Source organism: Ambystoma mexicanum, chromosome 6q, assembly GCF_040938575.1.
Source record: "Ambystoma mexicanum isolate Mex_15411 chromosome 6q, UKY_AmexF1_1, whole genome shotgun sequence".
Classification (NCBI taxonomy): Eukaryota; Metazoa; Chordata; class Amphibia; order Caudata; family Ambystomatidae; genus Ambystoma; species Ambystoma mexicanum.
The window spans coordinates 1,123,473,413-1,123,487,568 of NC_090937.1; the positions used below are offsets into that span (position 1 = coordinate 1,123,473,413).

The window sequence follows — 14,156 nt, forward strand, 5'->3', positions numbered from 1 at the left end:
CCCCATAACTGTGAGATTCCAATGACGCCAAACGTGATATGAATATCGGGGTTTGTCCCAATGACTGACTTGTTGTACCAACGTTCAGTGGTGGTGATTGGGTAATAGCATAGAGTAAAATGCATGTGTAAAATGTATGTGTTAACATTTTACTCCCGAATTTTATTCAATACTATATTTTCACATATGTTTATGGTGGAATGGGGGCATGGAAAAGAACACATGGTTCCGCCCCTTCCATCTTTTGGCCATACAAGTGCAACAGCATTTACCCCAGAATGTCATTTTCATGCTGCCATAAATGCTGTGGATTCCTATGGAATCCATTGTAAAAGCGAACAGCCATGCATAAATGCATAAATGCAAGGCAGCGTTTACTCTATTTGCACTGGTAAATGCAAAGGCATTTACACCTTTGATTTGCACTTGTGATGCAAATTGCACGGAGGGGTATTGTTTGCACGTAACTGCAAGTGCATGAATTTCCCTCTATGCAATTTACAGGGATTTCGAACATTAGGCCTGGTGTGTTACAACAGCAAAACCTAGGCATATTTTTTCTTCAGACATAGGTGACATATGAGTTGGGAGAATTGATCATAAAATGTCTTGCATCAAATGCCTTGCCAACTGAGATAAACCATTTGATGCCAAGAGATTTTCAGGAGCATGTCTTGAAAAATGCATCCCTTCTTAGTGGATCGGCCCAACCAGCTCATGCAACTAGTTTCAAAGACTGAGTGTGCACCAGGCTCAGAGGATGGGATTACATGGATTGCAGTCATCCATGTAGGTCTTGCCTAGCAACAGGAATTGAAAACAAAGACTGGGATCGAAACATCTGTATCTTTCAGGTCTCTGATTATTCATCCCAAAGGAAACCAGAACCTCTGGGAAGATGGATAAACTGCTCCACTCTATTTAGTTGGCAGACATTGATGACCCCTAAATAGTTAAGTATTTCATATTAAGGGAAGATGTTATCATTCAAAAGAAGAGAAATTCGCAGCTCTCATGGTGGCTACAGTAAGGCTTTGTTTCACCAACTGTGGAGAAAGTAGGGAACTGAGGTGCACCGTTTGATGGGTGAATAACGGGGAAAGCAGTAACCCATTTTCTCTGAAAAGGACCCAGGCTGAAAATGGATACCTGCAGAATGGACTGCTCCTTATTGGGTAAACTGAACAAAGGACGTCTTGGTGACCTCGCCTGGTATCCGCTGAGGGATCATGCGGGTCAGCCAGGTCCTCAAGATCCAGAAACACAAACACAACCTTGACTTTTCTCGGAGAGAGTGAACACCTTGCTCACAGAAAACTCATCTGCTGGAGGGATATATATTGGACACGGAGGGGAGGTAAGGTTTTCATGATGAATAACTGGTGCTTAAGTGAAAGTAGGATGAACACTATTTTATTAGAGGCATGGCCACATTTTACATTCCTGTGTTTCTTTTCGTTAGATGATTTCCTGTGTTCTTCTCGCTTGACCTCATGATCATCAGTAATTCTTTCAACATACGAACATGAGTTCTGAACTGGCCACTAATCCTTATTCTTAAGCAGAAGATTGATCTTGACTTACTAGCCAGCAACATAGCCTAGTGAAGTGGACCCTTGCATTAGAAATCGGTATGCAATTTGCTGTCCGGGCCTGAACATCAGTAAGGCCGGCTCGGCTTGATATCCTTCAGAGGTCGATACATTAGTTATCATTATATTAGCTTATAGTAACACATTCTAAAACGGGCTTAGAAGTGGCTAAAGTAAATTGCCATATAAAAGCATATTATGATTACCACTCGCATGTGATTGGTTATGAAAGAAGTGCTTTCATGTTGCTATCACACACTAACCATTACCTAAAAAAACTGCAAGCAAAGATTCAACGTGTGTAGTCCCCAGAGTTTTTCACTGTGAGAGGAAATAACGTTTTTTACATTATTTATGCTAGACAGGATCACAGAAAGTGTGCCTTGCCACTAGTGTAACGCACATTCTCCACTCTGCATGTGCTTGCACCAGTGCAGCCACAAACACTACTGTCACATGCTCACATGTAGAGACTTGATGAATACCCCCCTCAAACATGCACACGATCCCACGCATGTCCATTGCGGGCTTCCGTGGGAAGGTGCACACGTTTGTGATCAGGCTCGTTACAGAGTCCCTCTGTGTTGCACTGCAACCTCGTGTGCATAAATCGATTGCATGGCTGTACTGGAGTAAGTGTGCACTAAATAGAAGTTGTATGCTGCACTGTACATATGGCACAGCTTCCGCAAGAGGTGGCTGTCTCAGTTGCCACTGTCCTTTTGAGGTGGTAAAGTGTGCAAAGCAGAGAAAGATACTCCATATTCATAATAGCAGTAGCCACTTGACGTTTGCTCCCTAAACATTTAGTCATGGTTCGCGAGATTACTCCGTCACCCGGTCACCACTGGGTCCTTGGTGACAGTGGTTACAGTGCCAATGCAAAGTTGGAAATAGGGTCAGCAGAGGCCATGTGATCCAGTAGCTGTGAGATCTTGGAAAATCAGCAAGAGGTCTGATCTCTTCCTTCCTAAAATTCCATTCTACAGCAGGAAGCATGCACCGCCAAAGCCCTGTTCTCCAAGGATGGATGCCTGACCTGGGACTGTGTCAACATTATTTTCAGTTCAAAGTAGAGAATCAGTCTCTTATAACCAAGGAGCCTGGACGCGCCAACACAGAGGTTGCTCACTTCCTATTTGAGGGAATGCTAAATGGAGTGGGTTATCAACTGGTTATTGAATTCCAATCAAATTGCGAAAGCCTGTTTCCTTTCTGAAATGATATAGTATTTATCCCCATAATGAAGAGAGTGGAGAACAGGTTTTCAGCCTTCTTAATCATTTATTTCAAAAGTGGTTTCCTGCATGTCTCTCTTGATTAGTTGGTTAATTAATCAGGATTGTGTACAGCGTGTCATAACAGCAACATTTTGTCCGTATGCGTTGTCATTGCAGCGAGTCCAAGAAGTAAAAAGCTAATTTATGAACTGCACTGATTCCAGAACAAACACTGTGACTAGACTGGTACTGCTGTGGACGCGATCCATGAAATACCGGAGTCTGAATCTTTCCTTCAAACTGGCCTGGTGGAAGAGTAGGTTCTGGGGGGCCAGACTGGTTCTCCATTTCCCAGGGAGTATGATGAGGTAGTCCATGGCACGAATGTGGTACACGACTAGAGTGGTCGATGCTATGTGTTCTAACTGCACTTATGAGGACACTCCAAAAAAGACAGCCTTTTTAGACGACCAACAGGTGACATTTCACTGCCATCATGGGGTTTCATCCTCTGAACCTCCCATGCCCTTGCATCCAGCCACCCGCTGACCGAGCCTCCATCCTCACCTCCATGTCTGTGCAGCCCGTCTCACCCCAAACGTTCCTACACTCCTTGCTCACCTCCTCCAGCTATCTCTTCATTTCCCAGAACTTGAAAAAGTACTTTCCCGTTTCAAGGACTACCTTGTTCCAGCCCCCATGCATGTCGCGCGACTCTCCCTGTCCTTTCTCCTGGCATTTCTCTGGCTGGCATCTCCTGCTGTCAAAACGCCGTAGACGGAGTGGTGCAGAGGGAGGTTTCAAGGTGTACCTTGAAAACTGGCAAAGAAGGTAGTCCTTTATCTTTGCAAGAAAGTTATATATTTATTGACCAACCAGATAAACCCTTCTGAAAAGGGAGCAGGTCAAATCTACATAACAATGAAGATAAATGCATGAGGGCTACTGGTCCACAAGCAAAGGGGGCTGCTTATGTACAAATCTAAGACGAGTCACTCAGAGGAGAAATAAAACAAATCCGCAACGTATTTAGCATTGTCCAGATTATAATGTGAAGAAAATCTTAAAGAAAGATTACCTTGGATTATAATTCTAGAAAGATGTCCATGTTTCACTCGGCTAAGAGATACAGGCCTGAGACAGATCATTTGATTGATAGAACTTGGAAGGATCGACATGCCAAATGAAGCCCAAGGAGAGAAAACCCTTCACTTTATAAGTGGCAGCAAGCGTGTCTTTACCAGTGGCTATATTTTGGTCAACCAACTACCTCCAATGGAAGTCAACTGCCATTAAAATCTGCTGAACATAAACTATGAAGTCCTTTGTAAACCAACAGGGAGAGCAGAAAGCAATCACTAGCAAGTATTGCCTGGAAGCACATTTTAACGTTTAGCCATAGACCGAAAGCTTAACTTGTCCAAATATCCAACCAAGAGGATAGAAGAGCTTTTTCTTTGAAAGGATGAATCTTTGGGAATCAAAGTATTTGAGAAAAGGAAGTGGCTGTCCACGAAGTAGCAATTAGCTGGGAAATAGAGAGCGCATTCTGAGAGGAGGTCCATGGTGCAAGCTCACAATGAAAAGGTTCCTAGGAATCACTTTCACCATGTGGAACCCACAGAAGCCTCAGTCCTGTGGTCTATCTGCTGTGAGACGTCCTTCAGGAGGGCAAACAAGCAGAGAGTTACCACATGTCTCTGAACGGCCCAGGTGATCAGACGCGCCTCAATGTGATCCTTGCTTAGAACAAAAGGGATGGGGTTGGAACTCCCTAATACTCTTATATTTCCTCCACTATCTTACGCGGTGCTCTGTTTTTTTAGAAATTGGTTTTATTTGCTGTCTGATCAAGCAGTCTTTTGAGAACTTTGAAATAATATGTTGTAAGGTAAGTCTGAGAGCTGAATGGGGAGTGAACAGAAAAAGCGAAAATGGCACAGAGTGTTATAGATTGCAGCATGCAGCAATTATTGTTACCGGATGCGGAAATCTGAGGGTTTGCAGTTGATGAGTGTATCATAGCTACAGCAGTAATGGCCGGGCAAGACCCTGCGTGCGGAAAAATTTGCATTAAATAAATATTGTTATTGCACACATAGGAAACCAGACATGACGCAGCATCCATTTAAAAATGTAGTAAAACAATGCATTCTGAGCTTAAGGCAGCTGTCCAGTCATTAAAGGATTCTGGAGATGGCACATAGCACAACCTGAGGTTCAGCGAGCAGTACCTCACAGTACCCACAGAGCAGCCACTGAAGAGGACCAAAGTCTGTCTGGTAATCTGATGGTCACGACTTTTTGACAAGTTGTAAACCGAAGCAGTGAACAGCACAAATGAGTGCCATGCAGAACTGTATGTTTGCAGTCCCAGAGTATGGAGAAATGTACATCTTTGGGGCAACTCTCATTTGACCAATGGAAAGAATCTACTTTGGAGGAGGTGGCATCATGTCTCTCGTCCTAAAACCCTGGAAGGAGAAGGCAGCCTCTATGGTTGAAGACATGGGATAGAAGATGTTAGTGCCCAGGAGGTCAGAGCCAAACCCTAAATAGCAGCAGTTTAGTCACAGAATGCTACATACAATGACATGTAATTGTAATATAAATGGAGGTGCCGCCATGGCCCTACATGAGGGCGCCATTAGGGGCTGCCTCGTGTGCCATGGCGGCGCCTTTGTTTCTGTGAAGTGAGCTTCTGGGGGGCATTTGGAAGGGGCATCCGGTGTGTTGTCGCCACATAAACGGGGGGCAGTGCGGCAGCTTCATCCGGGATCTTTATATGCCAGCTCCCCTTGGTCGAGCAACATCCTCCTCTCCGGCCGCCTGTGCCCGTAAGACGTTTGCCCACCCACCCAACCCCTTATGGTGGCAGTGTTGATTAGGCCATCAACTGGGCTTTCCATCTTGTTACAATGATGTTCTGAAGATTTTGTGTGTAATTATTCTGTGCATTATTGTCGGGTCGCATTTTGGCGCTGTTGACGGAGACCTACACAATGGATTATGGAAATGCTCAGACCATAACCTTGATGAACTATGACGTTACTGCCGAGATTGTGGGTTGAGGGGTCCACTCACGTCCAATAGGCCAAGCCAGCGAGGACGGTGGTCCCTCGGGTTGCCCATTGGGTGGAAATATAGCCCAGGCTTGGGCGCTGGACTGTCCGGCTGGACATTTGCATTCTGCAATTAACCCTGGGACAGCTCAGACAGCAAGTAGACCAAACTGGCAGCTGGCAGGTTGTCAGGGCTACTAGGGTCAAGGTCATGGCAACCGATGATGGTTTAAAACACGGGGGGTCACAGTCATGATATCTGAAGATTTTCTTTAATAAAGTGCGGCCTGTTTACCTCCAAAATGGATGGGTGTACATTTTGTTTAATACAATGGGGGTCATTACGAGTTTGGAGGTAGCCATGGCGCTAGTAGCGCCATGGCTACCCCCTTACCGCATACCGGGTCCGGGTTCCCTGAATGGGGAATTACCGGGCCATTCCAACCTTGGAGGGCCCGGTATTTCCCCATTCAGGGAACCCATCCCCATTCCCATTCGAGCCCCCATAGGGCTCAATGGGAATGGGGACCATGCTCTTTAGCAGTTCCCACTAAGGGCGCCTGGTAAAACCAGCCACCCTTAGCGGGACCCGCTAAAGGACCTCGTAATGCTGCAGTAAGGTGGTTAACAGCACCGGCACCGTTAACCCCTTACCGCCCACCTTGTAATGACCCCCAATGTGTGTTTAAAGACATGGGCATTACACGTGCACCCCAATGTTCATGTACTCAACTGAGCACATTCGTACCTGCCACGTTGAGAGCAGTGTCCAAGTCAAAAGACATTCCAGCGACTGAAATGATTGCTGTGAAAACATTTACATACTCTCACAGCAAATGTACAGATTCCATAAATGCCTGGTGTCTGTATCCCACCAACAAAAGTTCATCAATAACCACGCATAATGTGAAATGCAACTCAGGAGAGGGCCCAGCATATGTCATGTGCCTCAGCATGCATGCAGAACCACACAGTATGCACTCACTGGATCATGACAGGTTCCCCAACATCAGGTGATGGAGCTGGATGTGAATTTGAGGACTCCAGGCAGCATGGGACGGCATCCTCCTGCATTTCCGCTGCCACCTGCATCAGTTTTATTACAGCCGCCGCCACCACTGCTGCCACAATCACCAGTGCTGAAATAGCCACCACCTCTATTGCCCGTGCTAACACAGCCCCATCGTTCACTGCCACTGCTGCTAGTGCTGGCACTCTGCCTGCCAGCAGTCTACAATTCAGCCGGCAACAGCCATGCAGGATAGCTAGGGCACTGTGAGGGATATTGCAGCACTAACCACCCCTTATCTGCTGCATCATAACGCACGCCTGCAGTGGCCATTGCACCAGCTACTGTACCACTGGGAGATCATATCAATATGTTGCATGTGATGATGGCATCCCACTGAATAGTGTCCTAGCCCCCCAGATGACACCATAATGGCAGAGAATACATCAACAGCTGCTGACCTGCTGTCACTCCAGGAGACACGCCCTCCACCACAAGCCAGCGACACCAGCCCAGGAAACCACTAGATCGCAAATTATGCTGGCGTTGGCATGGAACCCTGAGATACCTGCAACTGCTTCATCCCTATCAGTCCTTTGTCAGTAGCAGCCTCGAATGGAGGTAGACTTGGGCAGCTGGCCTCCCCCCTCCCACTCATAGTTACACATGTGATGCATGCATGTGTGTGTGTGTGTGTGAGAGCGAGAAAGATACAAAGAGAGTGAAAGAGAGAGGGGTAGGGGATTAAGGTGAGGGTGGTGGGCATGCAGGATGAGGGTATTATGCATTTATGTATGGTTATGTGCTAGGCTCTATATAGTGAAAATGCAGCTATGAAGCAAAGCAAGCAGTGCTGTGTAACATGGGGATGCAGTGACAGGGTACAATAATATATATACAAATAGGTGTATAGACTATTAAGGGTACACTTGGAGGGTCATGGAGAGAGGGGATACATAGGGTTACAGGATGGGGACAGAGGTTTGGAATGGAAAGGTGGACCCATGCTTGATTAATTTGTTGGTGGATCTGTAGATATTCTCTGGCTGAAGATATATTACTGTGAGTTTCACAGAATCTGGCCTTCCTGCCTACATTGTTGAGTACCTTGGTCTTCCTCAGCAATTCCCTTATGTGCCTTCTTCTGCTATGAGAGAGGAAGCCTGTTCCCTTTAAATGCCCCCACCATCAGCAGAACCCTATGCAGCAAGTCATTAAACAAATCCTGCCACATGTTTCAGGCAGGTCTATTCCCGGCTTCATAATACCACTCTGAATAGCATTATTCTGAGCTCCACTCCAGTTTCCACTCTCGTGGTAATATTCATGAACTTTGACTTTCAATACAAGTAGGATTCAATCACGATGAAAACAGGAGAAAATATTCACCCAAGAAAAATCAGCACTTACTCTATTGGGGGTAGGAGGCACTACTGCACAAACAAATAGGTGTCCGGTTACTGTGCTAAAACGGTAGCTAACAACCTGACGGACCCCGATCAAAGATTTCTGGGATTATAATTGATAGACTGTGGAAGGATGACCTGCTACAAAGGTTGACACGTCTATTTTAAAATAAAAAAAGTGTGTTGAATTTCAAAAGTGAAACCCTCTCGGGTTAAAAGAGTAACATGTTTAAATGTGTGGAGTTCCATCCCTAATACCACCTTTGTCTGCCCCTTCCACACCTTTTCCCTACCTGCCCAGATAATAACTATTGGAAAAAACAGCGATGGAGGTTCCACATAGTGATTATAGGTCGACCTGTTGGGTGCATAAAGAGTAAACAGGGCAACAAACTCCACCACCCTGAAATGCATCATGCAATATTGCATCAATCATGTTAGTAAAAGTATCTAATGTCCTGCACGGGTATTTCTACTTCACTTTTTCTTTTAGGTCACTGCGAGCCAATCACCCTGGAGCTGTGCATGAACCTTCCTTACAATTCAACAAACTTCCCGAACTACCTGGGCCACAGGACACAGAAAGAAGCCTCCATCAGTTGGGAGTCCTCCCTGTTTCCCGCCTTAGTACAGACGAATTGTTACAAATACCTCATGTTTTTCGCCTGTACCATCTTAGTGCCAAAGTGTGAACCTGACACCAACCAACGGATCCCGCCCTGCAGGTAACATGGTTGATCGTTTTGAATTAAATTACTGTTTCGAAAAAATATGATTTATAACAACACCAATGATGAAAATGCAAAGAGCAGAAAGACCGGAAAGCACATGTGAACGCTTCTCCTATACAAGCTACATGCACAATATGTTGTCATTCCCTATTGTCAGAGAAACCAGGCTCACACATCAATTTTGAGTGATGGCAAACAGAGACTGCTTTATTATTATCTTATAGGACAAGAAAACCAGCGTCCTACATCTATCGTAAACAGGTCCTTTCTTCCCGACCCCTCACTTGTGTAGGTCACTAGTCACCTTAGAGATTCAAAACTTAAGAACATTCTGGAAATCATCACTATATCTTCTGGCAGGAATATGCTACCTCCCGCTAACACAGCACATCCTATCCTTCAAATGTAGTCCTTCCTCTATGTCCCATTACAGGTTCTCCTCGATGCATACTACCAAAGGGCGTTCACACCCCTCCCATTATGTCACTATTCACACTTTCGGAGCGATCATTTGTCAGTACCAGACCTAACTAGATGGGAGTAAAAGTCCATGGCTGGAGTTTCTGCAAGACAGCACTTCTCCAGCCTTCCCTTACATGCATGCTCAGGCGTCTGCTAGAGAGCAAGTGGTGGCTACACCAACATTAATCACAATGTCTGCTAAAAGGAAGGACAATCATAAGGGTCTCACTAAATGCAGTACCTCTGAGGGTGCTGCCTAAATCTCATTTCTCTTCCTGTACTCATTCTTTTATTTACTGAATTATCCCCTAAATTATAATCTAAATCTCAGTATTCATCAGGTATCAATCACTTCCTTTATTGCATGTTATTCATTGTATATAGCATCATCAAACCATATACCAGAATAGGACAGTTTAGCATTCACAGCTTGGGGAAGTCTGGAGGTGATCTGTGTTACTCTTTCTACAGGTGCAGCAACATAACAATATACCTGCAAATAGAACAGAGAACAATAGCAAACCTAAACCTTTTATGATTAGAGGTTTTTCTTTGGCACTTTCAGCAAAAAGGCATAATATGTATGAGGGCGTGCACACCGTGGCGTGCACGGTGGTGCATTCTGGAATGCTTTTGCCTCTTCATGAAATATAACCTCTAATACATGCAATTCTTTTTTAATGTCTTTGATTGGCTCTACCTGTGGTAGCAATTCCCATTGATTTTAAACTGGTTCAATTATGTTCAAACTCACAATGTAAGCTCACCATTTGAGTGCTCTCAGCTGGCCAGAGACCATTGTGTGTTCTGCTAATGGTTCTAGGTAGGAGATTCACATCTGCTGAGGACAGTGTAACCATTTGTATACAGCTATAATAAGCCTGCAACAAAATGATACTTTGAAGAGTAGTGCTCTCTGCAAATCCCGCGCACCTAGGTCTCTCGATGATACACTTCTACATCTGGGATTCTGGAATCTTCGTCCAGGTTTAATGCCTCACACCTTGCCTTATTCTTATGAGTTGACTGTTTTTAGTAGGCACATGCAAATGCACACTCGACTGCTAATTCTGAAGCTGTGATGTTTCCAATGAGCTTATCAGAACTTCTCTGGTAGTGGAGCTGATGGAGGAGGTTATATAGAGTTCACCTACATTTACATCTGTGTCTGTGTGCTGTGCCCTTGATAATAAATCCTGAGGCTCGTTCAAGCCGATCTTAGTGGTGTCTGGGTGACTGGCCTCAATAATCTCCTCGCGCTGAAAGAGCTGTATTTGCTCCATCCCACACCATATCGGAAAGTTCCTCCTTACCCCTCCTGTTCGATAATACTTGCGGCTCCTGCCCTAATCTGATTGTGACTCCTCTTGAGCTATTAGGAAACTGGGATGCCCCCTGGAAGGCTAATAACAGGAATTGTGAATATATAGTGGTTTGTCTCATTACTAGCATCTGCCAAGCAAATTATAAAGGTGTGAAGGTTTAGGTCAGGTCAGTTCGTTCAGGGTGGTTGGCATAAAAGTAGTGACTGTCACCGTTTTCATTTGGGCTTCAGGACATGAGGTCAGTGGCTGTTCCTCAGCTGCCAGTGCTTTCACATAGTCTGTGACTGACAGACGAATGTGGAGGCATGCCAGGGAATAAAAAAAACCTGATCTGGTTGACATTGAGCTGTTTCTTTTGAAGAAATCCTAAAATATAATGATTCACTCCTCCGTCCAAAGACCCTCCCAACTCATGGGTCCCACCGTGCCAGGTCATAGCATATCTGCACTCATACCAGTACCAGGAATGTACACTGAGGTAGTCCGAACATCTGCCGGGTCCATGTCCAATTGGTGACAGTTTATGTTCTTGCGAGAGGGAAAAGTTAATTTGGCTGAGCAGTGCATAACAGCCACAAAACTACGAAGGTCAAACGGCATTTAAGCCCCATTTCAGGATGCAACGCTCCGATTAGAGAGGGAGGTGAGGTGTGTACCCAAGTGGGGATTTCTCTGGCTTTGTTAGCAGACCCTGAAAGGATTGGCAGGCCTCATCTGCTTCCATTGGAAAAGCGTCTCACACCTCCATATGAACATGTTGAATAGTAGTAATTAATATTTTGTAATATTTGAGGAGCAAATAATCCATAACATATATGTTGACAGGCACATTCATTATAAGCAGTAAGGAGGGGAAAACGTATTTCCTGCCCATACATTTTTCATGAGGGCTCAGTCCTGGTTTTCTGTTTGTAGTGCTTCTGATGCTAAGCAATACCAACAGAAGCACTGTAGCCACTTCAGGCCGGTCTTAGTGCAGAGCTTGGAGAAGGTATTCCTGATTACTCAATTTTGCCTTTTCACTAGGCCTGCTGACTGAGGATGGTGTGAGCAGTGGAGTGTTTGCTGTATATTCAATGCTGCAAACCGTTCTTAATTAATTGAATGACAGTGCATACTCATGTCGCTGGTTATACTGATTGGGATTCTAAACCTGAGGATAAAATCCGTCAACAACACTTTAGAAATGGAGAGGATGTCTGCTCTCCTGCATGGGCATGCCTTGACCCAGCCGCAAAGGATGTCGGGGGGAGAAAAACCAGTCCATGCTGCAGATTATTACACTGCCGTAACTGGATAAAGTCAACATTGAGGTTGACAAAAAAGACCATACGTCCATACGTTGGTGGTGGTTGCTCGTCCCATGTAGTGTGCACGGACTTCCCAAGGTTGTTTAGTTGACAGATAACGCATCATATGAAATAATCCTGGGCCATGTCTTTAAAGTCTGTGTGAACCAGTCCTGATTAAAAGTGTAGATCATACCCAGGTTTCCTACATGTGCAAGTCCATGGTATATCCTAGTCAAGTGAGATAAGAGGGGTTTTGGGGTGAGAAAGTGGCCATGTTTGTCTCACCACAAGGCATCTTCGTGTAATCAGCAGCCATTTCTTTCCCAGCAGTCTTTTTCTATTGCCTAAATTGCCTCCTAGGTATGCACGAACTTGCCACTTCCTCTACTGGAGAAAATCGGCTTTCACAGCGATAAAGACAACCAATGCCAGGACCTCTCTTTTCAGGTGTGCTCTTCAACAATCAAAACATAGAGCAGCAATGCACAGCATCTGCAGGTAAACCTGCTACTGGGGAAATAAGCAAAGGAGCCTGCGGCCCAAGTGGCAACATAGGACCTCTCTGCGGTCCCTAGCCATAACCCCCGGGCTGCAGAAGCTAACCTACTGCAGCCTGAAAGTGAAAGCAGGCACATCTCCAGTGTCATATGATTCCTAACCAGTCCAGGTTTTTGTGTTTCTACTTCAAATGGGATAACTAGACAGTGCCTTACTTGTAGCAGCATTGTAGTAAACCGGGCAAATAATGTGCAAGCGAAAAGGCGAACTGACACATTTTATTAAAAACAACCATAAACGCTGTCTCATTAGAAACAGCCCCAGATTCAGAATGCTGAAGAAACTGTTTATAAAACACTCATCATTAGAACATTGTAGGAAGGCGCACAGCAGCATAGCCCACAAAATGAGATAGCTCATCGACATGAATAAAGGACACTACAAATGGCTCACTTATAGCCCTCAAACAATTTGCACTAAATGGGCACAGAGATATGTGGCAGACCAAGCTAGATCTGTATCACAAGAGGTAGAGAGATAGGTGTGTGTAAAGAGAAAGAGAGATAGGACACACAGAAACATGGCTCTCATATGAGGAAGAGAGAGAAATTGGCAGCAATAGATGGTGCATAGATCCAGATAGGCAGTGAAGGACAGATATGTAAACTGCGGGACACAGAGGAAGGAGGATGAGACGAAATGGCCTCATTCCGAGTATGGTGCTGTGGTAGAAAGTGGTGGCAACGTGACTCTAATAGTTTTACCACCATTTTACTACTCCACCACATTGTGAAGTTGGAGATGATATCGCAGCTAGAGGAAAGAATCACTAGCACTTGAATGGAGTTTTGTCCACTGTTACCACCAACATAAAGGGGATTTACCACAGCAGAATTAATCCCACAGCAAATTCTCCGAACTCAATGGAGTCCTATAAACTTCATGAATGAGGACTAACCGCACCGGACGAGCATCCTGTAATCTAGCGGCAGTAACATTGTCAGAGTTTGGCAGATTTACACCAGGTAGATCTGGCAAGCACGTAAAGAGGCCCAATGGAAGGAGGACACGGATTAAGTGGGTGGAAGCAAGGGAGCTAGAGATGAGGAAAGCGGCCTGCACGAGGGAGACAGGTTGGAGGGTAGTTAAAAGATATGGCATGCAAGTGAGGGACCGCGACATAGGGGATTACAGACAGAAGGAGAAATGGGAAAAGGGGACTGAGCGACCGAGGGGCAAGAGACTTAAACTTACTGAAAAGGGGAAGAAGAGGCGAAGGCATGGGGGGACGGTGAAGCATAAATGGAGAAGACTGATCTGCAGCTCTGTGTGTTGATGTGTGTGTGAATAGAGTGGGCGGAGCAAAGCCTAGGCATGCAGTGTCACCTCTCCCATTATCTTTCCGGGCAAGTGGGCATGAAATGGGAGAAACTACCAGAACTTCTTCGCAAAGTTATGATGCCATAAATGGGCCAGTGGTAGCATATCAGCATTGCTCTGATACTTTCTACGGGAAGTGATCAATGCTCCTAATTTGGCTGAGCTTCCTTTCATGGGGC

The 14,156-nt window shown here is 45.2% G+C and overlaps 1 protein-coding gene across 4 annotated transcripts in view; it reads left to right on the top strand.

Moving 5' to 3' along the window:
* The window catches only part of CORIN (corin, serine peptidase), a 1,135,185-nt gene that overhangs the window by 808,115 nt on the left and 312,914 nt on the right, over positions 1–14,156 (top strand). For all 4 annotated transcript variants that reach the window (XM_069631711.1, XM_069631714.1, XM_069631713.1 and 1 more), the window contains one exon: positions 8,783–9,014. In XM_069631711.1, the coding sequence (XP_069487812.1) occupies positions 8,783–9,014 (232 nt within the window). The remainder of the gene's footprint in view (positions 1–8,782; positions 9,015–14,156) is intronic.